At 51.2% G+C, this 26,407-nt stretch overlaps 11 protein-coding genes across 11 annotated transcripts; 4 read left to right on the top strand and 7 right to left on the bottom strand.

Annotated features, from left to right (window-relative positions):
- Nucleotides 1-680: 680 nt before the first annotated feature.
- anxc4 (annexin ANXC4) lies at nucleotides 681-3,372 on the bottom strand (the record flags this gene model as incomplete). The annotated part of the gene is made up of 2 exons (XM_041682544.1): nucleotides 681-995; nucleotides 1,054-3,372. 2 exons carry the CDS (start codon nucleotides 3,370-3,372, stop codon nucleotides 681-683), a joined length of 2,634 nt encoding a protein of 877 aa, XP_041537878.1.
- Nucleotides 3,373-4,010: 638 nt separating this feature from the next.
- AKAW2_11159A (uncharacterized protein) lies at nucleotides 4,011-4,309 on the bottom strand (the record flags this gene model as incomplete). The annotated part of the gene is made up of 2 exons (XM_041682555.1): nucleotides 4,011-4,232; nucleotides 4,307-4,309. 2 exons carry the CDS (start codon nucleotides 4,307-4,309, stop codon nucleotides 4,011-4,013), a joined length of 225 nt encoding a protein of 74 aa, XP_041537879.1.
- Nucleotides 4,310-5,355: 1,046 nt separating this feature from the next.
- On the bottom strand, nucleotides 5,356-7,070 carry aspE (septin; the record flags this gene model as incomplete). The annotated part of the gene is made up of 2 exons (XM_041682567.1): nucleotides 5,356-6,478; nucleotides 6,538-7,070. The coding sequence occupies 2 exons, from the start codon at nucleotides 7,068-7,070 to the stop codon at nucleotides 5,356-5,358; spliced, it is 1,656 nt and encodes a 551-aa protein (XP_041537880.1).
- Nucleotides 7,071-9,952: 2,882 nt separating this feature from the next.
- Nucleotides 9,953-11,249, bottom strand: AKAW2_11161A (uncharacterized protein; the record flags this gene model as incomplete). Its single annotated transcript, XM_041682578.1, has 5 exons — nucleotides 9,953-10,310; nucleotides 10,411-10,572; nucleotides 10,625-10,681; nucleotides 10,737-11,067; nucleotides 11,120-11,249. 5 exons carry the CDS (start codon nucleotides 11,247-11,249, stop codon nucleotides 9,953-9,955), a joined length of 1,038 nt encoding a protein of 345 aa, XP_041537881.1.
- A 938-nt stretch (nucleotides 11,250-12,187) lies between these two features.
- On the bottom strand, nucleotides 12,188-12,987 carry AKAW2_11162A (uncharacterized protein; the record flags this gene model as incomplete). Its single annotated transcript, XM_041682589.1, has 4 exons — nucleotides 12,188-12,513; nucleotides 12,581-12,638; nucleotides 12,699-12,831; nucleotides 12,917-12,987. 4 exons carry the CDS (start codon nucleotides 12,985-12,987, stop codon nucleotides 12,188-12,190), a joined length of 588 nt encoding a protein of 195 aa, XP_041537882.1.
- A 953-nt stretch (nucleotides 12,988-13,940) lies between these two features.
- On the bottom strand, nucleotides 13,941-15,286 carry AKAW2_11163A (uncharacterized protein; the record flags this gene model as incomplete). The annotated part of the gene is made up of 2 exons (XM_041682600.1): nucleotides 13,941-15,090; nucleotides 15,153-15,286. The coding sequence occupies 2 exons, from the start codon at nucleotides 15,284-15,286 to the stop codon at nucleotides 13,941-13,943; spliced, it is 1,284 nt and encodes a 427-aa protein (XP_041537883.1).
- Nucleotides 15,287-15,698: 412 nt separating this feature from the next.
- AKAW2_11164S (uncharacterized protein) lies at nucleotides 15,699-16,736 on the top strand (the record flags this gene model as incomplete). Its single annotated transcript, XM_041682611.1, has 3 exons — nucleotides 15,699-15,920; nucleotides 15,992-16,211; nucleotides 16,315-16,736. The coding sequence occupies 3 exons, from the start codon at nucleotides 15,699-15,701 to the stop codon at nucleotides 16,734-16,736; spliced, it is 864 nt and encodes a 287-aa protein (XP_041537884.1).
- Nucleotides 16,737-17,005: 269 nt separating this feature from the next.
- Nucleotides 17,006-17,950, bottom strand: RPS9 (40S ribosomal protein uS4; the record flags this gene model as incomplete). Its single annotated transcript, XM_041682622.1, has 6 exons — nucleotides 17,006-17,183; nucleotides 17,243-17,476; nucleotides 17,562-17,660; nucleotides 17,739-17,757; nucleotides 17,833-17,870; nucleotides 17,937-17,950. 6 exons carry the CDS (start codon nucleotides 17,948-17,950, stop codon nucleotides 17,006-17,008), a joined length of 582 nt encoding a protein of 193 aa, XP_041537885.1.
- A 271-nt stretch (nucleotides 17,951-18,221) lies between these two features.
- AKAW2_11166S (60S ribosomal protein eL21) lies at nucleotides 18,222-18,959 on the top strand (the record flags this gene model as incomplete). Its single annotated transcript, XM_041682633.1, has 4 exons — nucleotides 18,222-18,257; nucleotides 18,334-18,401; nucleotides 18,470-18,517; nucleotides 18,635-18,959. 4 exons carry the CDS (start codon nucleotides 18,222-18,224, stop codon nucleotides 18,957-18,959), a joined length of 477 nt encoding a protein of 158 aa, XP_041537886.1.
- A 2,450-nt stretch (nucleotides 18,960-21,409) lies between these two features.
- On the top strand, nucleotides 21,410-25,579 carry AKAW2_11167S (uncharacterized protein; the record flags this gene model as incomplete). Its single annotated transcript, XM_041682644.1, has 4 exons — nucleotides 21,410-21,697; nucleotides 21,749-21,995; nucleotides 22,048-22,218; nucleotides 22,278-25,579. 4 exons carry the CDS (start codon nucleotides 21,410-21,412, stop codon nucleotides 25,577-25,579), a joined length of 4,008 nt encoding a protein of 1,335 aa, XP_041537887.1.
- A 325-nt stretch (nucleotides 25,580-25,904) lies between these two features.
- Nucleotides 25,905-26,225, top strand: AKAW2_11168S (uncharacterized protein; the record flags this gene model as incomplete). The annotated part of the gene is made up of 1 exon (XM_041682655.1): nucleotides 25,905-26,225. The coding sequence occupies one exon, from the start codon at nucleotides 25,905-25,907 to the stop codon at nucleotides 26,223-26,225; it is 321 nt and encodes a 106-aa protein (XP_041537888.1).
- Nucleotides 26,226-26,407: the final 182 nt, after the last annotated feature.

The following is a 26,407-nucleotide window of genomic DNA, read 5'->3' on the forward strand; positions in this document are numbered from 1 at the left end:
CTTTCTTCATTCCTCATCTTCTTCCCGCTCGGTCGCGGCGGGTCCGCTGCTTGGCTTGTCTGTCCCGCCTCTCTCCCCTTCAGATCTCAGATCCATCCAGGAGGAATAAAACTCTCTCAATTCTACACATAAATACTAAAATAGTAGGAAGATACTTTATGATGGTCTTAGATAAATACTCAGGGATCACCGAAACCATTGATTATCATTGGCTAAATATACTAAATTCAGAGTCAACTCCTGATGTATCGGGGCTAACCAAAATCTGACCCTGTTGAGGGACTCTGGAGATGCTGCTAGACTCTCTAGCCGGTGGTTAGGGGGTCACTAGTCAGTTTGGGCCCCAAACCCACGGTGGATTCGCTAATCTTTCAGTCCAGCCGCATCTCTCGCCTCACCCACCCCCAAAACCAAGAAAAGTAGTAGGTATTGTGGTTTTCTTGATACTTGATGGTAAACATTCTAGCCTCCAATATCTCCCGAATGCACATTCACCGCATCATTATCATTTGCGTCGTCATCATTATCTTGATCATCATGGTCGTTATCATTAGTTGAAACACTCATGCCAAAATATCATCATACTGTTCCTCTAGCCATCGTGGATCATGAACTCCAAATGACAGTCGACACCCCCTCTCTTTCCTCTCTGCGAGTGAGTGAGTGGAAGTGAGTGAGATCTAGTAATCCCGAGTAGCCAAGACTTTCGAACTGCGCGCCAACTCGATACAAAACTCCGCCCAGTCGCTCTCACCGCTGCTGGTCAACACCTCTTCCTTGATGGCCGATTCCAGGCGCTGCCCGTATCGCTGCTTGAAGTCATCCTTCACGCGCTCCAGGTGCCGCGGTTCCCAGTGCAGCCGGACCAGGCGCGAGATCAGTAGGTCTGACCGGTCCTTCCCCGGGCGGGACTCGCGAAGGGCTTGGTGGAGGAGCTGAGCATCGCGCATCGGCCGGTTGATGGCTCCATTGAGAATATGCGCAAGAGTCTCTCCCTAATCTCGGTTAGTCCATTGACAATGTTTGAAAGCGATAACTCCTTCGGAAACATACCACCAGGTTTCGGGACTTGCTAATCATGGCTTTGGCAAAATTGTGGCCGTATCTCTTTTCATACGCACGGAGTACCTCTCGCAAATGCGAATCACTCCGCCGCACAATGATGTAGATCATGGGCGTTTCTCCCCCATGTTGTGTCATAAGTGCGGCATACAAGTTGTGCACGTCTTCATCCACCAGACGCATATCAATTGGGTCACGCTCGCTCTGTCGGCTCTCTTCCAGGACAAGGAGCACCGCCGTGCGGAATTTGTCTCCTTTCAACTCGGCCTTCATACACCTCTCCAGACTGTCTTTATATCGTGAATCTGAGAAGCCCTTCTTGATCTCGCGGATCTCTCGGTTAGTGCGACCAAACAGACATTCGATGAGCAGTTCACGCCTAGAGTTGCCCAGCTGGTAAAAGCAATTCGCCCAGAAGCCTTCGGATTCCCAGCGACCAAGAGCGGTGGCGTGGCACGCCTTGCCAAACGCATCGACTCCAACCCTCAGTTTGATGAGCTTGGCGATGTTGATTCCCTTTCCATGCAGTTTGTTATGTCTTTTGAACTCGTCGCGAAGTTCCATGATTTCGTCTGCACTCAAACGCGGCAGTATGCGGATCAGGGCCTTTCTATCGGGATGCCGTGGCCGTTCCAGGGCATCGTGAAGCGCTGCGGCATCCGGACCCGCATCATAGAATGACACGCGTTTCTGGCTGCGACTGGGGGTTCTCACCACGACATTCTCAAGTTCCCCAGAAGCACGGTGTTCGTACCGCACGCGGCTGCTCTCCCTCTTTCGGCTGCTCTCCCGCTTTGGGCGTTCGACTGTCAATTTCGCACGCTCCCGATCATCCTTGGATTTCTTCCGTCTATGTACCCTGAGTTCTTCATCCGAATCATACTCAAGAGGCTCCATATCGGAAATATCACCGTCCAGCCTGGGGGCAATGACGATCGGTGATGGCATGGGTGATATGCTCTGATACGTGCCTTTGTATGGCTCCAGCATTGGGCTGGCAGGTCTGCCGGTAGGGTCGGGGCCCTCAACCGTAAGGTTATTGACAGAAGATACGGAGCGACTGTGAGGACGCGTGGTGGTCCGAGGCGCTATTTCAACATACTCCATCCTATTGCCTGAGCTGGTGGCAGGCACCTTAGAGAATTGAGGGTTAGCAGAATATCTGACATCGGCAACCTGTGGCTGTTTGGCTGCAGTAGCTCCGGTTTTGGTGGAGAATTGAGGTGTTGTCGAGTATGCGACCGGCTTGACTGTGCTATCTGCTGCGCTCTTAGAAGCATATTTAACATTTGGATCTATGTGCGCGTATTGGTACTGAGGTGGGGCAGCGTAGGGTGTCTTGACAGTCGCATCGGTCGAAGCAGTGCGCTGATGTGCCGAAGCCGCATGAGTGTAGGCGTTGCCCCCAGGCATCGACAGTGGACGGCCATTAAACGATGAATAAGTCTCCTGCAAGCCCTGTGGAGTCACGTAGCGTACGGAGGAAGTAGGGGCGGCTGCGGTTGTAGCAGGTACAGAGGGCTCAGTGGTTGCAGGATACGGAAATGCCCCGGGCATGGATGGAGCTTGCGCCTGAGAAGTTGGCGGCACGAAGCCCGGTCGCTCACACTCTGGGACCGGTGCCCAGTTGGCCTGAGCTGTGGATGATGCAGGATAGCCGCCGTAGGGGGAAGGCTCGGGACTGGCGAAACCACCTCTGATTTCTTCTCTCGAAGGTGTGTGAGAGTGCGACGGCCTGCTGGCGTGGGCTGCATCGCTATTAAGAGCCCCGGACATCATAGCAGGATCCTTGCGACGTGCAGAACCAAGCTTAGGCATATAACGCTTGAGACCTGAGATTCCGTATGTTTTGTTGTCGCGGCTCCCGGGAAGATCACCGTATGCAAGCGCATCATCATCCTCCGAACTCAGCGAGTCGAGCGAAGACTCACTTTCGTAGTGAACAGATAGACGATGGCGTGAATTGCGCGGCCCGGCGTCACGCCTTGTCCCTTTGCTTTCTCCCGAATCGGATTGATAATAATGATCGCGGCCGAGTTCGGGTCGCAGATAGGCTTCCCGTCCATCAGACTGGAAGTCGGGACCAGCAGCGCCATACCGCGAGCGAGTCCGATGAGCGCCACCAGGGCTTACACCTCTGCTGCGTGATCGAGCACGGAGCTTTCCATCATTGAGGTCAGAGGTGTAATAACTGCGGGGGTCACCGGCGGACGGATCGCGATAATCGCGAGACTTGGAACGCTCGCGGATACGGCCGCTTGGGGACTTGGAACGGCCTCGCGACCATGGGTCGTCCACCTGGAGCGACATGGATCAGAGGCTGGGGAATGAACCACCACGGGTAGGTGAAGTGCGACAAGTGCGACAGCCGATCGCCCACACAAGAAGAGCCAAGATATGATGCAGACTAGGAACTAGCTTTGCACGGAGGACACGGTTCTCAGGTTACCGTTGAAAGCGTAGGTTAGCTTGATAAGCGTGAATGGAGACGGAAAAGAAGAGCGCAAGACAGAAGGAAGAGAGGAAGAGGAAGAAGAAGTGAAGAAGAAAGAGTGGCACTGCCTGTGGGAGGAAGCGGCCAAGAGCAGCAGATGGTGGTGGGAGGGAGACACAGCAACTGATCATCGGCGGGATCGCGTACTAGAGTTCAGCTGGGGAAATTGGCCCAGTCGGGGTTTCAAGCAAGCAGTTTATGTGTAGTGGGACTGCAGGATAAGGGCACGGAGCTTTGTCATTGGTGTGCCGGGGCATCAGTGAATCAATCCTCAACTGAAAGATTCGCTACTGTACTTTCCCATTCCAATCCTTCATTCGAGGCAACCAACGCTCTCTGGACGGAGCCGCACACTGTTCTGTGTGCACTGTACAGTTTTAGTCCTCTGCAGCCTTGCGAGCGCAACGCCGGCCCACTGGGCGCGATATTATTGTGCGACAGATATCCACTGGTCTCACGAATGACGGCCGAGAAAGCTTGGGGTCCAGAATCCACATTCCTGCCGGCCAGACCGTGAGTCAAACCGCCCCTCTTTACGTCGCTCTAGCGCTCGTATACTCTCCGCCGGCAGCTGGACGAACCCCTCGCGCAACGAAGCGTCATTGGTCGTCTCGTACTCAGCTTGGCCGATCCCGCCATCTTTAGCCTGCAGGAAAGTCTTCCAAAGTGCAGCATCCTGGCATGGCGCTGAATTAGCTGGCCGGCGCTGTCCACCGGTTCTAAATCTACTGATTCATTCAGATGACTGACCATTGGATAAAATCAGGCAATCAATCTTTGATGCTTCCTGACTACGGGAGGACTGGCCTTCCGGGCTCCGACTAAAGCTGGGAGTGGATGATCTGTTCTTCCTTCGTAGGTAGATGACTGATCGACAGAACAGTTCATACAGATAAAGCTGGGGAGTGCATAAGGCAAGCGGCGACGCCGTTGGCAAATAAGAGCTGGTTCAACGTCTACAACAGCATCAGCCGGGGTTCCTGGCCAATGGACCAAAATAGGTTGTCTGGGACACGAAGCATGGCCCAGCAACAAGGACCGAAGGATATCAAAGGCTGAATAGTGGCTCTTTAATCATGGCAAATAGCCGAAGAGAATATGGAGAATACATGAAGATGGAAGATAAGATTTAAACAACGGTCAGAAAGTTAAACTGCGGGAGAAGAGGCATAAAAGAAAAAGAGTAACTTGGCCCAACTCAGCCAGATGCTGTGTTGGGCACACAAGATCGGGCTTGTGCAGATGTGGAGGCACTAAAACACCGAGTTTGATATCACAGGCATGTAGAAATGGAAGCATAATCTCGCGATAGTTCATCAGAAAGAAGAAAAGAAAAGGTCACTCAATTCAGTACAATTGCGCAAATACATAGGAAATCGGGTGTTTCTCTCAACTATGCTCGAAGGCAAATGGGAAACAGAAAATACAATGTCCAAGTCAGGCGACTTCGGAATAAGTAAAATCACAACATGCTGAGACGCTTCGCTCATGAGTTCCGGGGCCCATTCAAGGCAGATAAGGGGTATCTTTTCTTTCCATATTAATGGCACTTTTGGCCAAGGTTCCCAACATTTCTCCGCAAGAGGGCTTGGGCAGTCAATGAGACAAGTCGGCATTAACGTCATTAGTCAAAAACTACACAGTATCCCTCCGGGTCCAGGACGGTACACGGTCGCGACCGCGAGCAGCAGGTAACAAGAAGGGTCGAAATTAGTCCACACGAACAGAAAGAAGAGAAGGTTCGCGAAACAAGATATGCTATGCTGAAGGGGTATTGAATGATGACCGGCTGCAAGTCATTAGCGGAACCGGCGCACATCCGGACCAGTTCTCCCCGCATACAGCTTCTTCTGGGGTGCAGCGCTGGCCACAGCAACATTACGGTTCAAGCGGCTGGTTCTCCACCTCTCATACCAGACCACACGGCTCGCTTCGCGGAGGTCAGAGCGCCATTCGTTAAATACGGCCTCTTTCAGCTTGAGGAAATCACAGTGCTCGGCGTTGTACGGGTCAGCGAACCCCCAGGCAAACTTGCGCCCAACAGGCTCGTCGCCAGCCCTAAGCGAATGTGGATCAGGAGACAAGATGGTGAAAGGAATATGCTGAACGACGGCTTGGGAACCAGAAGACTTGCGCGTGTCCTGGCTGCGCTGGGAGGGCGAACGTGGAGATCGGGCCTCTGCACCTTCCTCGTTCGCAGCGCTGGCCTCCGCATCCTGTTCGGTATCTTGACCTTGCGCCTCCTCGTCCTCATCATCGCTCTCAGAAGATGTGTACTCTTCCTGGTCGTCCAAAGAAAGGATCTCCAGCGGGTCGATATTGGCTTTCTTCAAGCTATCCCAGACAGCCTTTCTAAGGTACGCCATGTGGGCTGTGGTGATCGTATCGGCCTTGCTGATAATTGGAACAACGGTGGTCTTGCCCACTATGGTTCGCAGGACCTGAACATCAAGACGCTCGTCAAGAACGCCAATGACAGGTGTATCGGTTGCCCTTGGGGTTCCCTGCGCAGCCCGCTCTGCAGCCGCAATATTCTGATCCAAGCGGACTGGATCCAGGATCAAAAAGGTGCAATGGATATGGGTGTCGCGAGCTCCAGGTGACCGAACAACCTTCATTTCCTCACTTAGCGTTTCCTCGAACTTACTTTCCAGGAACCCAGTCACCCCTCGTAGCTGGATGTCAACGATGTTCTTCTCCAGGCCTTGAGAGTCCCAGAGAGTCAGACCGACTCGTTCGCCGTCGATCTCTGTCTCCAGATAGTGGGAAACGTAGCCCTCATTGGCGGGGGATTGGCGAGCCTGGTATGCGATTTCCTCTGGCAAACGGGAGGGGTGCTTATGCGGCGGCAATTCCAAGGACTTCTTGAGGAAATTGAGAAACGAGGTCTTGCCCGAGTTACTTGCGCCGACAACAAGGACACTAGAAGCACATGAGAATTTGACCCCACCGAGCGATTGACTGTAAAGAATGCGACTTACTTGTACGGGGTGGGATCCTTGCGCCGCCGCAGCCGACGCGGATTGTTGACGGTACTAACGGCACTGCTTGCGTAGCTATAGCGTCCACGGTGTGTCATGCTCTCTGCTCGTGCATAGGTGTCGCTCGGCTCCGGGGCAACTGGCGTGCTTATCGTACTGCGGGGCACAGCTTGCTGCTGAGATGAGTCGGGCTGGCTTGCAAGTGCAGCAACAGTGTCCCGGCGCTCATCGCCGCCAAAGGTCTCAAGAACTGGGGCCGGCGAGAGATCAGGTAGACGCGGGGGTTGTTGATACATCATTGACTCGCGCTGGCGGCGAGCTTCTTCTTCCGCCGTCTGAGCCTTCGGCATCTTCTTTCCGTTCTTGCTTCCGGACGAGCGTCTTTCGCCTAAAATTTCAATGGACTTGGAGCGACGAAGAAAACCCAAAGAAGATGTCCGGCGTTGGTCTTTGGTGTCCGTGACGACAGGAGGGACTTCTGCGGAAGGCTGAGTCCGACCCGGGGTCCGGGGTGCTGGTGAAGCGGTTGCCATTGGTTTTTATTATGGGCGGGCTCTTCCCTACCCTTATCACTCACTGGCTGTAACACAAATTGGGGGGGATTTGCCAAAGAAAAGTGGGGACACAGGGAATGAATCGTGTCTCAGATATAGACGCAACTCTTCTTTTTCGTCCCAGAGGATCAGTTATTTTAGTGTACCCGGGGGTTCTTCTTGGGTTCGACCTTGAATAGGAAGGCCCAGAACGGGTTCAATTGATTTAAATCACCCTAGCCCAAAAGACAAACGATGTCAGTCCCAACTCATGAACAACAATCGGAACTTGACTCCATCAAGACTGAGCTAATGATTGTGCGGTCTTGCGGGATTGTTGAAAGATCATAATATCATTTCGGGTTGTATGATCAACGTACCAAACTTACACGCTTATTCTGGAACCAGTCGCGTGTTCCTCCTCCTTTTTGTCCAGGTGTAGCACAACTGCCTCGACGAGTGAATCGATCCTCGATCACGCAAGAGAATAAATACTCGACCAAAGTTGGAGTGTCGGTGACCAAAGATGCAATTAAAAACGACACGGCTTTTCAGTAATCACAGAATCGACATGCACAAGCCCAGCAAGCGATTGTCGATCTTAACCCACGTCGCCTGTAGAGAAGCAGCGGGGCTTTAATGGAAAGAACAAACGGGATTTTAAGTCTGTCTGTCCTTTTTGACTCACGATCCTACCAGGGAGAGTTGAGGAGAAGCCTGCTCACAGCGTCCGACTAAGGCGGCGCATACAATTGCGATAAGATCAAATAATATCAGAAGAAGAGAAGGATGAAGAGGGTGGGAACAGAAAGAAACGGCACAAAAAGGATGACGGCGCTGGAGGGCAGATGATGATCGACCAGTGAGAACGGAGAACAGGCAATGCTTTCCTGTCACCGAACCGACTCGTTGCGCAAACAAAAAGACCCAATTGACTTGACCTCTCACTTTCCTGTCACTGTTCGTTGGGAGTCTCAGAGCTTGCTGAGTTCTCCGATACCCTTTTGTTGGTGTTGGTGTTGTTGTTATTGTTTCTTTTTTTATTTTTTCATGCTTTTCTTTTTTGAGGCGAATGTTGTTTCCTTTTTTTTCCCTCTTCTATAATTTCTTTTGTCGCTGCACCTCGTCGTCTCGTTCAGGCGGAGAAGCAGCTCGGGAAGCTTTTTTGGAGCTGGATGAAATTCAGGGGCAAAACGGCAGCCAGCAGGGGAGCTCGACCTTTCCCATTCTCCCCCACTCAGCACGCTCTCCGAATGTATTAGGTTGCTACTTAGGTTGCTTCTAACTCCCGACTTGGTCTAGGGCCGGACGGCTAAGCTGGAAAGTTTGGCTCGCACACTGGAGGGGCAGCCCGTTTAGCGATTTCAGTCCACGTCTCTCCAATGCAGTACGACACCGTGTGCGTTGGTATAACCGGGGGGGTCATAGGGGAGGGGGGCGAGGTCAGCTTATTTGGAATGATATCTGCATCATATCTCTTCTCTGCTTTGTTTCGGTTGGAATGCTAACACCTTACGGAAAATACCAAGGGCAGTCTGGAAAGAAAAAGGCCGATCAAAATCCACTGTACCGACGGAGAAGGTCCAGATGGAGGAGGGAGCCACAACTGCCTGAATAATGAATGATCTTCCCCAACACCCATATCTCAACGCTCGTGCAGTAAGTAACTAACTACTTCCTTAACGGAGTCAGCCAGAATTGGGGTAGTTAGTTAGATAACTACTCGGTGGTCTAGAAGTTAGACCGGGACCAATTCAGTAGTGTCTAGCCGATAGACACGGATTGGATACATTCTCATGCTGGATCAGGCGGTGATCAAAACTCCATCCACACGTGGGTACTCCGTGCTATCGACTGTCATCCCATCCCTTGATTCCACCACCAGATTCTGGTTGCATATGGCATGCATCCATTCCTACTGTCGTCACTCTGCGATCATATCTCCTGTCCCAGCATGCCGATCAGACTTTGTCCGACTGCTTTAAAATACAACAGATAATCACTCACACAGAGATATAGTAAGTTATCCTATCAAAAAAGGGGCCACAGGAACAGTTCGGCATTTCGGTTCTTCCCGATACCTCTAGACAGCAAAACAGCAAAACGGACAAGACAGACAAACACACAAAACCGCCCCTTTTCTTAGTGCGGGGAGGCAGTCCCCCAATCCAGTATAGTCGGAAAACCTTACGTGGTCGGGTAATAATAATACTTGTTATTAAACAATTACTGGCAGCCCAGCAATGAGCAATCAGCTTACTCCCTCCCAAATCTTCCCATGTTCCCGTGCTCATCCGCCTGCTCGTGCCGGTCAGCCCCTGAGTTATTAGAGGTTGCTGTCGGACCACTCCCTATCAGGAACAGCGAAACCCAAGAACTAGGGAGTAAGCATGGCCTACAGTAACTACTACCTGATAGAAGAACATCCCTAGGCCATTCTACCATAAGCTTCTGTAATACAGACCAGCTGACTTGAGTCCCAAATTTGCGTTCTATCTAGTCAGTATTCCCTCTTGCCCTGCAGTGGGAATGTGAATCTGGACTAAATGCAGCAAAAAGCAGCCGTAATCTAAACATCAGATGATCAATCTTCCAAGAGGCTGAATTGAAAACACACACACACACACACACACACACACACACACACACACACACACATAACAATCTAATCCACAATCTCACACAGTGGTGTATACCCTGTCTTACAAAAGTACTCCGTCCTGTATCCCGATCTCCACATTTATCCACTCCCCTCTCTCTGTCCCCTCCCCATTCTCAACGGTTTATGCCATTCTACCCTGCACTGTATCCAATCGACAAAAATGGTATGTATAATCAAAAAGGAAAGAAAAAAAAAAAAAAGAGAAAAACTACCACCCTCTCTACATCATCTCACCATCCTCATCATCCCAAATACGAAAAGGCAGCACGACGCAAGGACTATCCGGACAAACAGTCGACCTGACAAGGTGTTTGAATTTAGGCCCATTCGGGCCCGCACTATATTTCGCTTGTCCAAAGAGCTCCGGTCCCCCCGGCAATGCGTCGTCTCCCCACTGCCCATTGAACTCTAGCCAGTTGGCTGGATATCTGCGGTCGTAGGGCTGGAATGTCTGGCTGGCTGCGTCGAAGCTATATGCGTATGCGTTTGCGATGGGATCCCATAGGGTTCCTCTGTCTGTGTAGTCCATAACGAAGCCGAAGGGGAGGTTGAGGTGGGGGATGGCGTGGTCATGGGTGCTATGTATTTCATTAGGTTATCATATGTAGTTTTAGTTATGGTTGTTTTTTCTGGGGAAGGCCGATATTATAATGCTCTCTAGGGGCAGTTCATACGTACCCAGGTACTGCATATACGGCATGAGAGCCATTAGCGGAGTATGCGATCGGTCTTTTGCCTTGCTTCTCTGTTGCGTCGTAGGTGAAGGCTTCACCTCCAGCATGTTGGCTGTACCAGATTGCTTGTGGAACTCCGTTATCAAAGCGAATCATGTTGTGCTCCCTAGGGATATCAGTTGGGAATTGATGTAGAGAGATTTAGAGGTATTGCGCACCAGTCACCGACGTGATCTCCAAACTGCATTCCCAATACTGTATTTCCCATATTGTACCTTTCATATATTCAGCATGGGCTGTAGCTCGCTCTCAGTACTACGGATCACTTACGCATAGAAGTAGAAGTAGAACGCATCTACTGTCCCATTTCCATGGTCACGAGTGATTATTGTCGATGAGACAGCTCTATTCGTCTTTCCATTCGTATCTGGCCTCACTCCACGAAACCATGCTGGCTCTGGAGTAGCATCGATGCCCTCTATTGAGGTTAGGTAGACGCTGGTGTTTCCCAACTTGTTGAGTTCCGCGAGGTTATTGAGTGTTAACGGTGATGGTGCTCCTTTGATTGCAGTATAATTCACCATTGGTATCGTGTGTACAAGCTGCTGTCCGATATCCGAAGGCATGTATGTTTCCTTGCTATATAGCCAGACGAGTGGTGCTGGATATGACTTAGAACAGCGGCCTTAGTAGATATCCTAGAACTTGCTTACCATAGTCCATTACATAGCATGGCAAAGCGGTTGATGTCAGATTGTAGGCCACCATTGTCTCGTTGGGCTTGGTCATTGACAGGCGTAACTGCAGCACAGTGGAGAAGAACTGCACTAGAAAAGTCCACATGTTGACTGGTCAACCGTCATTGATTTCTCCGTCAAGAAGTGTAACTTAATGTAGAGAGAGAGCTGTTTCCACTATAGAAGGCGCAAGTGCAGATAACGCACAGCAGGGTTGTCCCGAACTGTAGCCAGCAGCGTATTAGCGATGTTATATTGCAGAGGTGCATATCAGGTGTAGAAAATATGAGACCTGCCACACGGTGTGGTACAGCCTGCAAGCCAATGTCTATCTGACCTTCTGACACTTCCATGTCGAGGGTCATTACTGGGCATGGATTCTGTTCCACCCTCACTGGTAAGGCTAGTCCGGGGATTGTGGCAGGTGATGAGCCAGAAGAAGGCAAATCATTGCTTTTTCCTTAGCCCCGTGTCAAGTACTGGCTGCAGAAACAGATGTGGCCGTCTCCTCGCCCACCTGCGATCTTCATTGCAGGGGTAGTCCCAGGGTCCGAAGCATTCTGCAGCGATATTGGTTGCGAATGAGTTGTTTTGGGATAAGCATGATTTGGAGTGGTGCATCTGATGGGCCCTTGTTTGGGATCATAGATGAATGTGATCGTCCGGTCACACTCTGCTCCGGCTCCAGGTCCCGTGATGCTGTCTGTAACCAGTCAAGTATGCGCTTTTCAACCCATGCCAAATTCCTTGCTTCTCAGAACATACAGACATATACCACCTCACCGAGGGGGGTTATTTGGGTGCATCATGCATGGAACGGCGCATAGTTCATGCAAATGTTTTGTTTTAGCCTTATGAATACCCCTCGCTCGCTCAGGTCTAGAGAATGCTCATATGCTAACATGTTATTGGATATCATAAACAGACAAGCCTTCTTAGCGCCCATTCCGGGTTCAAATTGTCGAAGTCAACCAAGTCAATACGACTGACTACATACAAGCCAACACCATCCCGAAGTGAGCACGGATCAACAGAGAACCGAAATCACAACTTCTCTTCTGCCGCCGCCGCCGCCGCCGCCTTCTCCGCCTCAAGCTCTTTTCTCTTCTGTGCCTCTTTCATCAACTTGAATAACCGTAAATCGAGTGGTATTCTTTCACCCAGCCAAGTAGCACGTTGGGTGTGATTACGCTCTTCCTCGGTTTCCACCGTATTCGGATGGATCAATGCACTCAAGGGTCCCCGATTGACAACAAGCCAGGGCACAAAGGCACCAAATTGCGCAGGAGTGAAAAGGTTAACTTCGAACATGGCCACTGGATGAGGCCCTATCGGCCTGTCGAAGAACTGATAGATTCGTAACTCGGGAACTACTCAAGTCAGTATTGTTACTACATGGGTATTAAACCGCTATTTTAGCAAGGGGATAATACTCACATTCACGCCTGATCCTCTCCCACAGAGCTCTTGCAAAAGCGACCTGATCTGGATTGTTCTTTTATGATACAAAGTCAGTCAGGAAACTATGATGCTCAGTACACAAGTATCCACCAACCTGGAAGTGATAAATATGAATATCGAAGCCCCCACGACGACCCTTGGTGAGAGGGTCCGGAAACTCCTCGTATGCCTTACTCAGAATCCCATGTTGGGGGTTTCTTAAGGACTTTCCATCCTCGTTTCTTTCTCTGTACCATGACACGGGTTAGGCTCAGCGCGTAGAACAATATATCATCCATTCATCTATCTGAATCGAAATTTCACCTTACTTACTCAGATAGCGGTTCTAGGTTCTCATATCCCTCTAACGGTGAGGGATACGAATATGCAAACTGGTCCGTCATTTGAGCTCAGGCGTCGTCGGAGGTACACAAATAAGATGTGCCTGCTCCGCGTGTGGAAGACTGCTTCAAGACAGTAATCTGATCAACTACTGCTTTAACCTGCCTTTAACCCAATCTGCAGCGTACGGTCGATAATCCTCTAACACTCTAGATGTTGTCTGATAGTAAATGCAGTAGTATTCTCAAGCAGAACGATGGTAAGAAAATCAGCTGCTATCCGAGTCCATAGTATCCGACAGTGCTACCAAGTTCCGCCATCGGATAGCGGCGACAACATATACCAATCAACTATGACCAGAAAGACCCCCAATACGTCTGTCTAATATCTTACCAATCAAGTCTTGGACTGTGCCACAAAGAACGTCGGGTCTTATCCACTCATTGTTACCAGCGATGAGGCCATTCTCAGGTGATTATGCAACAGTATTGCGATATTCCGCACTTATGACAAAAGTGCGGAACTGGGTGAGGGGCTTGTCTTGGCGGGTAGACCCGTTGTTTTGTGCCTGAGGAAAATAGAGTTTTATGGGGGAGCAGTATACTATAGAGTAATAGGGGGAAAAAAAAGAAAAAAATAAGCTTTTATTTATGTTTCTATTCGAGGAATGTTGGGCTTTAAGTCGGCATTATTGTAAGATGCATCGCTGCTTTCACTTAGAGTGGTTGATATGCAGCTTGAGAATCCTTCGGGATTCAAATATATTCTCCTAGCGTTCTGAAAAAGGCCTGGATATATTTAGACCACACCCCACAGCTGATTTAATCTATAGTGATTACTAGGACTACAGGCTAATTAGAGATTGGCTTTAGTATTATCAATGCTTGAAGAACAGATACAAGCTGCTGGCCAGTATCAGAGGATACTATTATTGTAAGAAAGTAATCTATATAACGCCAGGGAGCTGTGATTCACAATATGATAGATATGTAAAGACCCCCAAGATTAACTGATATCACCAGGAAGCTTTAACGTCAATATGCCCATCCTGATCAACAAACTTGCCCCGATCCCACTCTCGCCCCTCACCCTTCTTAGACCACTTCACATCCTCTAGCCTGCCTTCTGAGTCATCCCCTGGCGTGGAGGTAGTGTTGCTCTTCCAACGGTCCACAAATTCGTTACTGAAGCCAGCTTCCCGCAACCTCTCCTCGCCCCTCTGCTTCCATTTTGCCCGATCACGCAACGCCTCCAGAGAGAGCTCCCAGTCGTCATCTCCAGTCATTAGACCAGCGACAGGACGGCGGATAGGCCTGCTACCTGCCTGCGCATCATCATCCTCCAAATGTACATCCGTAGTGGGGTCGTAGTCAGGGGCAAAGTGTGCATCGATGTTGCTCATGTTGGGTTTGTAGGCACCGCGACCGCGGGAACGAATGGGCGCTGAATACCCATGATCGTTATCTTTCGCCGGTAGGGGTCCGACAAGGTCTTCAAGGGGATCCGACTCATCATCCAAAGGCGTTTCCTCCTTGGATGGTGCATGAGTAAACGTTTTTTCTTTGCTTGTCGATGTACTATTTCTTCTAGACAGTTCCTTATCACGAGAACTGCGGTGACCCCTGCGCTCGCTATCTCTAGTCCTGCGCCTGTCAGATGCTCCTGGGGACCGCGAACGTGATCGTGACGACTCATGGCGGTTGCGATATCGTCGGCGATGGCTGCGAGAATCAACATCCCGGCCGTGTTCCGGGGATCGACTCCTTGAACGAGAATCAGATCGGTGGCGACGACTCCTTCTCGAGGATCTATGCCGGTCGTCATCGGTATCTTGAGGGTCACGCCTCCGTCGGCTCCTATGCGATTGGCCTCTCTCCTCCGATGCAGAGCGACTCCTATGTTTCCTTCGACTAGAGTCATATTTGTCCTCACGATCTCGTCTTCTATCACGTCGCGACTCTCGATCGGTTGACGTACGCCGACTGCGACGTTGATCGCGATTCGTATCGTTCGCTGAAGAGGATGAGGCCTGGTTCCGCAACTGTCGCATTCGCTCCCTGGCCTCCCGTTCTTCTTTCCGTTTCAATGCTGTATTGTGATTGTCCGTCTCTCGGATTATATGTCGGAGGAATCGTGTGTTCGGTTTAGGAGCGGCGCCTGTAGGCCTGCAGCAATAAATTGTCAGCTCAATGATCGTCGTAAAGTATTCGCCAGAGAAAGTATATACCTTTTGGGCATGTATGCTTCCAATCCATGTGCCGAGTATTTCAGGGAGCTATCCCGTGCCTCTCGTGCGAGCACCTGTGCAACGTAGGTATCGTCGCTGGGGTCGCCGATTGCTTTTCCGGTATTGGGAGGCATGCTGTCGGACCGTGGGACTGGAGCAAAGGTGGGAGAGTAAAAGTAGGAAAGTTAAAGTATTTATATCATATTAATATATAACGCCCGTCCGGTAATTGTATCATCCAATTCGAAAGTGAATATATAGAGAGAAAGGAAAGCGCGGCCAAGTCTACAAATGTGGGAGGCAAGAGCCATACATGCGGCGATATTGACGCTGCTGACCGGTGACTTCACCGCCCGGCTGATAAAGTGGTGGGTCCGATGAATCTGTTTACCTCCGCAATGTTTCTGCCGACGCGCGATAATGAATGGTTTTTGCCTTCACCCCTCATCCCATTGATTCGAAGACGCGATAGATCCACCCTTACACTGCCATTGAAATTGTCTATATTGGGTTATTGAGGGATTTTACAGATTTAGCAAGGATACAATGGCCAATTTAACACCCGCAGAAGCACGAAAGCAACTGCAGCAACTAACAGACGACAATGGCGACTTGAAAACACAATTGAACATCCTCCGCATCAGCGAGCCGATCTTCTCTCCTGACTCTGATACCAGGCGCTCATCACCATCTAAGCGTAGGTCAGATGTATCTACCTTTGAAACACCGACGCCTGCTTCCTTGGAAGCGGACTTGACACACTATAAAGTATGAACAAATTCTCCCGAAGTGGGGTCGCTCTATAAGACCACCTATTCGTGCTGACAATACTCGGAAAGGAATTGTTCTCGAAGTTACGCTTTTCCTACGTTGAGCAAGTTACGAAGGAGAAATTTCTGCGTGCGATTGTGGGCGATCCGCCTCTGGTGGTCGGTCACAATGAAAATGTTGAAATGGAAGCGCAGTTGGCGGAAGTAAAGGCGGACCTCAAGGCTCGCAAAGAAGAAGTCCGAACTATGGTGGAGGAGATGGAGAAGCTGGGTAGGGATCTGGCGAATCGTGAGTACTCCCTTGTCTTCTGTACAGTAATGACTTATGTCCGTGGAGCTTCGCTTCGTGACCATATCAACGACTGTCCTAACGATGGAAAATCTTTAAACAGGTTACAAGAATGTCCAGCTACAAATGACCCAACTCTCAACACTTCCAGAGTCGATTGAAAACCTCGAATCCACTGTTGCCGAGCTACGTGCAAAACAAGGATCAGACGCAAACGGCCCAGAATCGCAAAACCTCCCCCTTCCTGCAACGCTGAGTCTCCTGTCTGAGCGGGAGGCGGAGCTTGCGGCTCTTGATCGACAACTTGCTGCAGTGCAGAATACCCTGCCCCGCAAGACACGAGAGGCCGAGGCGGTGGAGCGTGAATTGGGTGTTCTAGAACGGCGGAAGACAGAAGCGATCGCACAGGCCCAAGAGGTTAAGAGAAAGAAGGAGGAAGGCGAAAGTGACGGGCTGGTGGAGACGGGAAGATGGTACCGGAGCGCGGAAGAAACTCTCAAAAACCTTCTAGGTGTTACAGGATGAGGGCACCAGGCGTGGGCATGACTTGACGATACTGGGTCTAGGGACATGGCGTTTGCGGTGGATAAGCCATACATGATTACTTCGGTGTTCAGTGCTCAGGGATTACTACGACTAGGGAACCAAAAGGTATGGGAATCGAGCCGTAGGCTACTAGTTCATTAATGGAATCGCATGATCGTACAACGTTATACGCTATGCTGCAGCCATAACGGAGCCCCGTGATTTTATTTTGGCTAACGAAACCCGTCCGTACTCCAATTTTTAATCCTTTACTCCTCGTCCTCCTCAGCCTCGTCGTCACCACCACCGGCAGCAGCGGCAGCCTTCTTGCGCTGGACACGGCCAGGGCGGCCACCACCGTAGGGGGAGGTAAGGGCGAAGTCGATGTGCTTCTGGGAATCCAGGCGGACCATGTAGGAGGGGACGTTGACGATCTGCTTGCCGACACTATTTTCACGGTTAGTAACTTGGCGTCCTTGGGCCAAGGAGTTATCGGTTGCACATACCGGATGTGACGCTGCTTGATCAGGACACGGGCGTGGTGGATGGACTTGGCAAGACCGAGCTTGTAGACGCAAGTCTGAAGACGACGCTCCAAGAAGTCCTCAACGCGGAGGGCCAGGACGTAATCGAGCTTCATGCGAGACTCATCGAGGACACCGATGCGGACCAGACGGCGAATCAAAGCGTTACCTTCGAAGAGACGCTTGGGGTCCTTCTCGTCGAGGGTGAGAAGCTCACTGTTCCAACAGTCAGCCATTGTTCCATCACTTTCTCTTGGCCATTCTCAAAGTCGATGATCCATGCGAAGTGGGGTGCGCATACCGAGCAGCACGACGAATCTTGGACAGGGTGAGCTGGACACGCCACACCTCACGCTTGTTGCGCAGGCCGTACTCGCCGACAATCTTCAGTTCCGAGTCACTAGCGATGACAGTTAGGCATGGGAACACACGACTTAAACAGAAGCACGCTTCTGATCAGTGGCCGGAGAGTACTAACAGACGGGCCGACTCGAAAGCTATATCAACATGTTAGTATAAATTCCATGTCGCAAAGTTATCGAATTTTTGCAAAGACTGATAAGGCTACTTACGACGACGGGGGACCTTGTAGGTCTTGGAGTAAACGCGGCTGTTGAGAAAATTGCCATTAGAATGATGCGATACAGGTGTAGCTGATCGCTGGTCGTATACTCACGGGACGGGGGCCATGACTGCTGATTTCGGCTTGTCGCGAGGTTGTCGTACACACCAAACTTCACGAAAATCGCGGAAGATCTGAAGTTGAAGATGCGTTTTGGAGAAGGGAACTAAGCGAGCGAAGGTGGAGCCGGAAGCGGACTAGCGCAAGGGCTAGCCCTCGGCGGCGGAGAACGGCCGCACTAAGCACCCGAGAAGTCTACACCATCGCGAAGGGCGGCATAGCGAGGCATTTCTTCGACGTCGACAAGTTCTCAACACCAGCACCACCAACACCGCCGACATGGGTCACTCGCACGGTTTGAGAGCCGGTACTCGGGTATGTCGATTTTACCCAGGAATTTTTGCAGCACCATTTCGCTGGCCCGAAACGCGACCGCTGACGAACTTTTCAGTATGCCTTCAGCCGTAACTTCAAGGAGAACGGCCAGATTCGCCTGTCGACCTACCTGAAGACCTACCGGTACGCCGAAAATTCTCGCCGATTTGGATAATATTTGCGTGAAGGAGCAGGATCTGATATTTTTCTAGGGTTGGCGACATTGTCGATATCAAGGTCAACGGTGCCGTTCAGAAGGGGTCAGTACAAATTCCGCCCGGTTGAAATTGTGGGGATTCCGACATGAAGGGTTTTGCGTGTTGGGATGCTCGAAAACTTTGAACGAATAATTGGTTTGCTGAGACATTTGGAAATAGTATGCCCTACAAGGTCTACAACGGTAAGACCGGTGTCGTCTACAACGTGACCAAGTCCTCCGTCGGTGTCCTCCTCTACAAGGTCGTCCGCAACCGCTACCTCGAGAAGCGCATCAACGTCCGCATCGAGCACGTCAAGCACTCCCGCTCCCGTGAGGACTTCATCAAGCGTGTCAAGGAGAACGCCCAGAAGAAGCGCCAGGCCAAGGAGCAGGGTGTCCACCTCCACCTGAAGCGTCAGCCCGTCATGCCCCGTGAGGCTCACCTCGTCGAGGGTACCGCTGCCGAGACCATCACCCCCATCCCCTACGACACCCACATCTAAACGAATCAAAAACGGTCGATGCGGTTGTTTGGTGTTTCTGGGGTTTTCAAACTTAGGGTGGGCCTTTGCAATGAGACGAAGCGAAACAGAGGGTTCCCAGATGTTCTATCACATCTAAATCCTGTGCATAGATTCCCCGGAATGAAAGAAAAAGCAAAATTTCCATTTCCCTGTTCGAAAAAAATGATATCCATGCGTTTTGCCAACTACCGAAAAATCTGCGAATATGGCTTCTACGACACAACACTAGACTTGATAAACCCAGCAGTCTCTCTCAACCTTGAAACCCGCCACCCGATCCTTTAAACCCTACAACATGGTATCTACGGTACGCAACTGTATGCCTGGGACGACGAGTGACGTATGGAGTAGTTTTGGCCCTCTTCGAGTTAAAGCCTCTGGGACGTTAGATGTAGCCTGCCTATCCGAAAGCCATATCGAACATGTACACGTAGGGCTGATTTACGATATTATTTATCTCTGGAATCTGGATACGTAGTATCCATCTTCGTTCGATTCCCCGCAGTGGATATAGTATTTAAGTGCTATTATCAGCCTCCGCCCGATGAAGGCTGTCCCCCGTCGCTCTTCACTTGCTATATGTAGATTAGTTCTCCATCCCCATTGATTTACCCTTATCGGGTTATCAGTGACGTGCAGGCCAGATTCAATGTCTACACTAGATCCTACGCTGCGCCTAAAATCTATCATACTAGTGATACATCGTCGACTGCTACTTACTAGGATGGGGAGTGAAATATATAGGTCTAGTAACTTGAAGTTACTTGGTCGGGTATATGAATCCTCCCCTTTTCCTACTTCTTCTAACGGGTCTTCTATTCCACAGAGAAATGTTCTCTTGGCAAGGCTACCACTACACTACTAGATCAGACGTCGCTAACGGTCAAGTGCTAGAACCATTTTCAAACTCAACAGGCTCAGATCGAGTGTCACTTTCATCAGGCGAACAGCTATAACCATTCGTGATTGTGTGCTTTCATGAACGATGTGCCCAGAGACTCCCCGGAAGCTTTTAGTCACAGCATACGCAGTGGCAAATTGTATTAGGTATTCAAGACGCTATGCTTTGTTCTCAGATTCCAGGTTTCGACATGTGCTATTTGATTTGCCATCAGACAGCGTTGACGGATTAAGCAGAGACCATCAGCTAGCACCGTGAGTTACTTCGTCGGACAACATGATTCCAAACATACTAGCGACCCGAACGGCGCATGGGCAAGCTTGTTCGCGTGCAAAGGGGGCAGGTAATGACCAAAGTCTGATAACATGTTCGAATTCATAGCGCACATGGGCAACAGATTTGTTGGGAGTCAGAGGCGCCCGCTTTAGTGACCCGGCTAAGACACAGACGAGTATATGTGGGAAGGATGTAGCATCTCCAATAAGAAGACCTGTTTGTAGATGCTGACTATTTAGCTCAAAGGACACGACTTTAGTCAGGTCGGATCGACTAATGTATTCCGTATTGTTCCTATAAATGATTAGTAGGATAGGCCGCAATTTGGGTAGTCCGCAGTAGCCTATGGTGCCTGCATTGTTAGTGCCCCTTTGACCATGTCGATGCTACCATAGTCACCAGATCCGGTGGTGAAGTTATGCCAGGAAGACTTGACAGTCAGTTTGTACACCATGAAACTTTTTGCCAGCTTCCTTCTTGGAGTTGGTCGAAAACAGTAGCATTTTCCTTGCTGAGGCAGGAAGCTAGTACCCCGGGAATGCGGTCCGGTGCCGTTTCGGCAGGTCGATACACCTGTCAAGGGAGGGTCTCCGAAACAGTAGAGATTATTTTTCAGAAAGAGTGAAGAAGTGCACCGGTGAATAGGAAAGGAGTTAATGGGGACCCCTAAAAATAAGTTGGTCCATTTCTTCCTTCCCCCTTCTCCAGGGGGGTGTGGACAAGGTTGAATCGGCCCAGGAGCAAAGCACAGCAGCAGTTCGGTTCGCGAAGAGAGTAAGTAACTCCAGCGCGGCTCCAGCCACAGGGTTTGCGGGAGGCCAGCGCGCTAACCGAAAGCAGCCCGCCTTAGTGCCTCAACCTGAACCGTCAAGTCATCGTCCATGACTGCAGCCATCACCCGATCACCATCCCGAGAAGCACCACCTCCTTCGTCACGAACCTCCCTTTCGAGACTCTCTCTCTCTGGGCAGCGGCCTTCTACCATAATACTGCCAGCCTTCTCACGCCCCGCCCTTCTGCCTCGACATTCACTTTGTTACCAGCCTCCTAACACTGGTCCCCTCTCCGCCGTCCACCTGGTCGTTCGGAGCTTTTACGGCTCAAGTAGTTGAGCTTACAGTTCAACCGTGGCGATTCTTGATACCTGACCATAGGTATATTCTCAGCCCGTCCCTTCTCATGCATTCATAAGTTCAGGATTACAGTCGCCACTTGTTTCCGTGTTTACAGTTTCAGAACATTTGTCTAACAGATGTCGCAACCTGTTGGCCTCACAGACTCAAGAATTGTTATGGCAGAGCAGAGCAGCCACGATGTGGTAGACCAAACCCTGTCGGGCGGCGATCCTTCGCCTTCCGACGTTCCTGCGAGCACCACCGACAAGAGATCTGCTGGAGGGGACGCGGGGGAGTTCAAAGACACCGCTACAACAACACAACCGGAGACGAACGCGAGTGACAAACAGGGTGAACAAGGAACGGGAACTACCGAAAAGTCAGAGCGAGAAAGCAAAACAAAAGATACCGATCAGACGCCGAGCGTGAGTGATGCCGACAACGACCTCGCAACATACCTACTGAACCCGACGCAGGATACCCCAAAGTCTGGTCCTCTGCCGGTCGCCGCACGGGCGCTCGAGATGAATGGAGTAACGTCTGGGTCAGATGCTGGGGAGGACACAGCGTCTCAGGGAGGTTCAGAGTCCGATGCCAGTCGAACAGAGGGCAGGCTCCGTGCCGGCTCGAAGAAGCCAACCTCCTTCAAGCCGGTTACATTCGCCAAGTTTTCTGTTCCCAAGGCGCCGGGAACTCCCCCGATAACAAAGGCTTCTGAGAAAGGTATTTTGCATTCACGTGTAATACAGAGGAATTTAAGTCTGATTCACTACAGCCCCTATGACTTCCACTACCCCCCTGGGGACGCCGCCGCCAACCTCCCGTCCTCGCTTGGTCGTCAAGACTACTAGCAGCCTACGCGACTCGTTATCGAAAATGGGAACAGGTGCAGCCAAACCCGGTGGAGCTGGACCGGATCCGAACCAAGTTTGGAATAGGAATCGGCGTAAGACTACAAACCTTCCAGTTAACTGAGATGTGCTTCTGACCATCTTGTCCTTGCAGCCGTCCAGCAAACGCCTCCCAAGCACTTGACCGACGAAGAGTTGAAACAACAGTACGGCATCCATATGACCTCAAGGATACAGGAAGACGGCGGGGGAAGCGAAGCGAAATGGGCAGACATAGATGACGACGAGGATGATTGGGCCCCTGAGACGATTGAGTGGACTGATGGCACGAAAACTAACCTCACAAACCAAGAGCCTGCGCCATCCGCTCCAGTACCCAGCCAAGACACGGTGGCAGATGATTTCAAAAGGGAGTTTCCTCCAGTTGAGCAAGCAGCAGCAAGCATCAAGGAAGCGCCAAAGTTCATACCGAAACCTACGACGTCTATTGGGCCAAATCCCACGGTGCTTCGACTCGGAGCAAATGCAGAAAGACAAGCAAAGAATGCCGGTCTTGCTGCAAAGGGACTGAATGACAAATCTCCTCTACTATCCACAAGTCCGGCCCCTCCGCCCGTCAAGTCGCCTTGGGCACCTCTGCCACCGGTTGAAAAAATCTCACCTGTTATTCCTCCTATTCAGGTTCAACCGCCGATGCGGGCTCCTGCTCGGGAACCTTACCCGACTGACGGTTCCGGTGGTCCGTTTCCTCCAAAGGAAATTGCTGCAGACGATTTCAACCGATCTTGGAAGGAGATGCAGTCTGGGACCCGGGAGCTCTACAATTCTCGATCTGGCCGCTATGAGCCTGCTCCTGACACGAGGAAGGGGCCTTGGCGCGCTGAACAGAGTTACCGTACCCCTGCCTTGTTGCAGAGGCCTGCCCAAGGTGAACAAAGTGGACCAGCAGAGCCCTCAGCCGCTTTCCAGACCCACCGATCGAGCGGTCAAGATGGTATGCACTGGACACGGCGTCGGACATCGTCTAATGTGAGCGGGGGAAGTGGCAGCTTTGGGCGTCGGATGTCGATTGGTAGACCCGATGTGCCCCAGAAAGTGTTCGAATCTAGGAGAGGATCACAGGTGAACGGAATGATTGAAGCGGCCATCCCTCCTAGAGATATGCCACCTCCCAAGGAAGCTTCCCAACGCGAGCTATCGCCTTCCCGACGTGGTCCTGGTCCTTGGCCTTCAAGAGGTGCTGCAAATGTGCAAGACAGAATAGCCAATGTACCGGGCGGGACAGCACAGCCACCCACTGCCCCGACAGTGGAAGAGCAGCCAGCAGTGCCCCAACCGCCTCAGGAAGACCCTGTCGCTATGCAAGAACGCATCATGAAGGAAAAGAGGATGGAAGCTAGGCAGCGGAGAATAGAGCAGGAGGAGCGGGAAGAGGCTGCGAAGCGTGAAAGGATCCGGCAGAAGCTCGAGGCGCTTGGTCCTCCGCCCGAAAAGCCAAAATCAAGGCGTAAGGAGTCCATTGATGCCGGTAAGCCCGAGGCAAGCATCGCGCAGGCTACCGCGCAAGCGGCCCATTCTCCTCCGAAACCTCCAGTACCTGAACCGAGCGGGGAGCCGAAGCAATATGGCATGATGAAGGTCCACCATCCAGACACTGTGAAGAAGCTTGTGGATAGGGAAAGGGGCAATACGGATAAAGCACCACCGGTTGCTACTGCGCGACGCACGTCTTCGCCGGCGCGTGAGCCCAAGCAAGAGACTAGCCTGCCGAACGGATCTCAGCAACCTGTCGTTGCTGAAACATCAAGCGCAGATAACTTGCCGGATACCAAGGTCGACGAACAAAGTTCCCAGTGGAGAGGCAATCTTACTACCCCCAACACCTATCTGCCTTGGTCCCCGAATCCAAAATTTGTGGGACCGGCACCTCCTGCCATCTCAAATCCTTGGAAGCCTCTTAGCAATGACAAAACGCTAGGCAACGGTATCTTTGAGCAAAGCCTAGGGGGCTTCCCTGGGAGAGATATCTCCATACGCAGCCATCTAGGTCTTGACCAGCCACCCATGGCCCCGGCGACCCAACCCTTCTCCGCTCCTTCGCGATCTCCACAGGATGGGGTATCTATCTCTCCGTTACCGTCCCCAGAAGCTAGGCATGTTCCTTATGACAACATAAACCCTATGCTGCGTCCCGGGCCTATTGGACCACCAAGCTCGCAGCACTCGCACCGGCAACAACAGACAGTGGCCTGGAACAATTTCCATGCAGTCGCTGCCAAACGTGAGGCAGAGGAGAACGAGAGGCTTCGTAACGAGTATGATTCGATGCGTGAGGGACCATCTTCTTCACTCCCTGTTACCTTCAACGAAACCTGGAAGCAGGTCCGGACCGGTGACCAGGCTGGACAGAGACAAGTTGTCGGAATCACTAAATCAGCAGACAACAACGCGCCTCTGCCAAATCCTCTCCCTGGTTTTGATCCCACTGTCAGCTCTTTGCCTTTCACTGAGACTCCTGCTCGTCCTCTCGGCAGCGTTCCGGTTCGAAGTTCACGATTCTTCCCTCAAGCAACGGAGCATCTGAGGAAGCCGGCGAATGACGAAGGTGATTATTTCCGGAGTATTTCGCCGCCTCCCCCTGAAGAGATGTCAAGCCACCCAGTTTATACTGGTGCGTCGAACAGGCCCCTGGTCCATCTTCCTGCGCCGAAACCCATTGTCAAACTTCCTCCTAAAGTCGTAACTCCGCCGCCACCGCCTCCCACCTTTGCCTCGATGGTTGCTGCCCCTCCGCGTCCAGCTACATCCTGGCAGGAGAAAATAAACACTCTCTTTGGCAAGAAGACGATACCCGAAAAGAGAAATGCGCTGGCGGTCACATCAGCGACCAAAGAACCTCTCGATGTTCAGTTGCATATTGCTTCAGTCTCGGTCTCCCTTCCTTGCAACGGCGAGCTTCATGTCGGAGATGGTGAAGTAAGTGCGAAGCAAGTTGAAGAAGCTGAGGAAATTTTCGAGGACCGTGAAGTAGGGTCTCTACCAGTCGTCAGAGTTCCAACCAGAGCGCCTCCAGCGGCATGGCAGGCTGCGCGAGCACCTTCGCAGTCCCGGTTGCGGTCCAAGCACTTGAAGTCGATGCAAATTCTCAGTGTTGAACCTTTCTTCGTTGGATATAACGATAGGGATTCCGCCGGAAACACAAAGGTTTCGATCCGCTTCCCCGGTGCAGCCCTGGCAAAGACCATGACCCTCCCTCGAAAGGCAGGGGCAAATAACCCTCGCCCACGCGGCCCTTCAGGCTATAACAAACCTCGAAAGACTACAAAGCCGCGCGAGGGCAACGCCTCCTCACAAGCAAAGAAGCCTGCCACGTCCCAAACTAATGGCAGCAGCTCTCCGCGACGTCAGTCCCGGACTGCATCCTGGGGACCCCGTACTTTTAGCGGATCCCAGTGAAGTCAATCGTTCTTTTCCATGCGGAGTGAAGTCTCATGATTCGAGTTTCAGCTGTTAGCCTTGTGTTGGCTTTTGCCGGGTTTGAGAAATTCATTGAGCGTTACATTTCGGTAATGATTAGCTACGCTTGCGAGGGAATCCGATGGATTTGGGTTTGGTTTGAAATTTTTCAGTATTCTTTTAATGCTTCTTCGCTTGCCGTGCCATATTCCCTGCGTGCGCATATTGTCAACGCCTCCCCCTCTTCACAAAGTAACATACGCCATGAGTTGAGCGGGACGATGGCTATCAGATTTTATACAAACTCTCATCACACGCTACTACCATGTTCGATGCTTCCTTCTATCTCTGTCTTCGTGGGGGTTATCCAACCCATGTCACGTCTTTCCGAATCCCCCCACAACAATTCATCTGCTCGTACCCCGTTATCCTTACTTCCTTTCCTCGAAACTTGACCTCCCAATTTCCGCATGTACGGTGCTGTATCATGATCAATGCAGTTCACTCACACAACCCTTTCCTCTCCTCCTACTCTCTCATCTTACGCAAACCCTTTATCCATCTCCCTGTCGCTTTCACCTGCTCCGTCGATAGTACATCATCGTCGTTGAGCCATTTGGATCCCCCTTCTTTCTTTTTTCTATAGCTTGTGGAACCGGAGCCAAGATTCTGGGAAAGGGTAAATGGTACGGGAGCTTTGTGTTAACGTGCAGAACCGTGTATCTAGCATTTGTTCTGAGGTGTGCATTCGAATACTTTAAAGTTATGTGTTGTTCCTTTGAGTGTAGATGTAGTGACATGTGGTATGGGAGCTTGCCTGATCATGAT

The sequence above is a fragment of the Aspergillus luchuensis genome, chromosome 1 (assembly GCF_016861625.1).
Source record: "Aspergillus luchuensis IFO 4308 DNA, chromosome 1, nearly complete sequence".
NCBI lineage: Eukaryota > Fungi > Ascomycota > Eurotiomycetes > Eurotiales > Aspergillaceae > Aspergillus > Aspergillus luchuensis.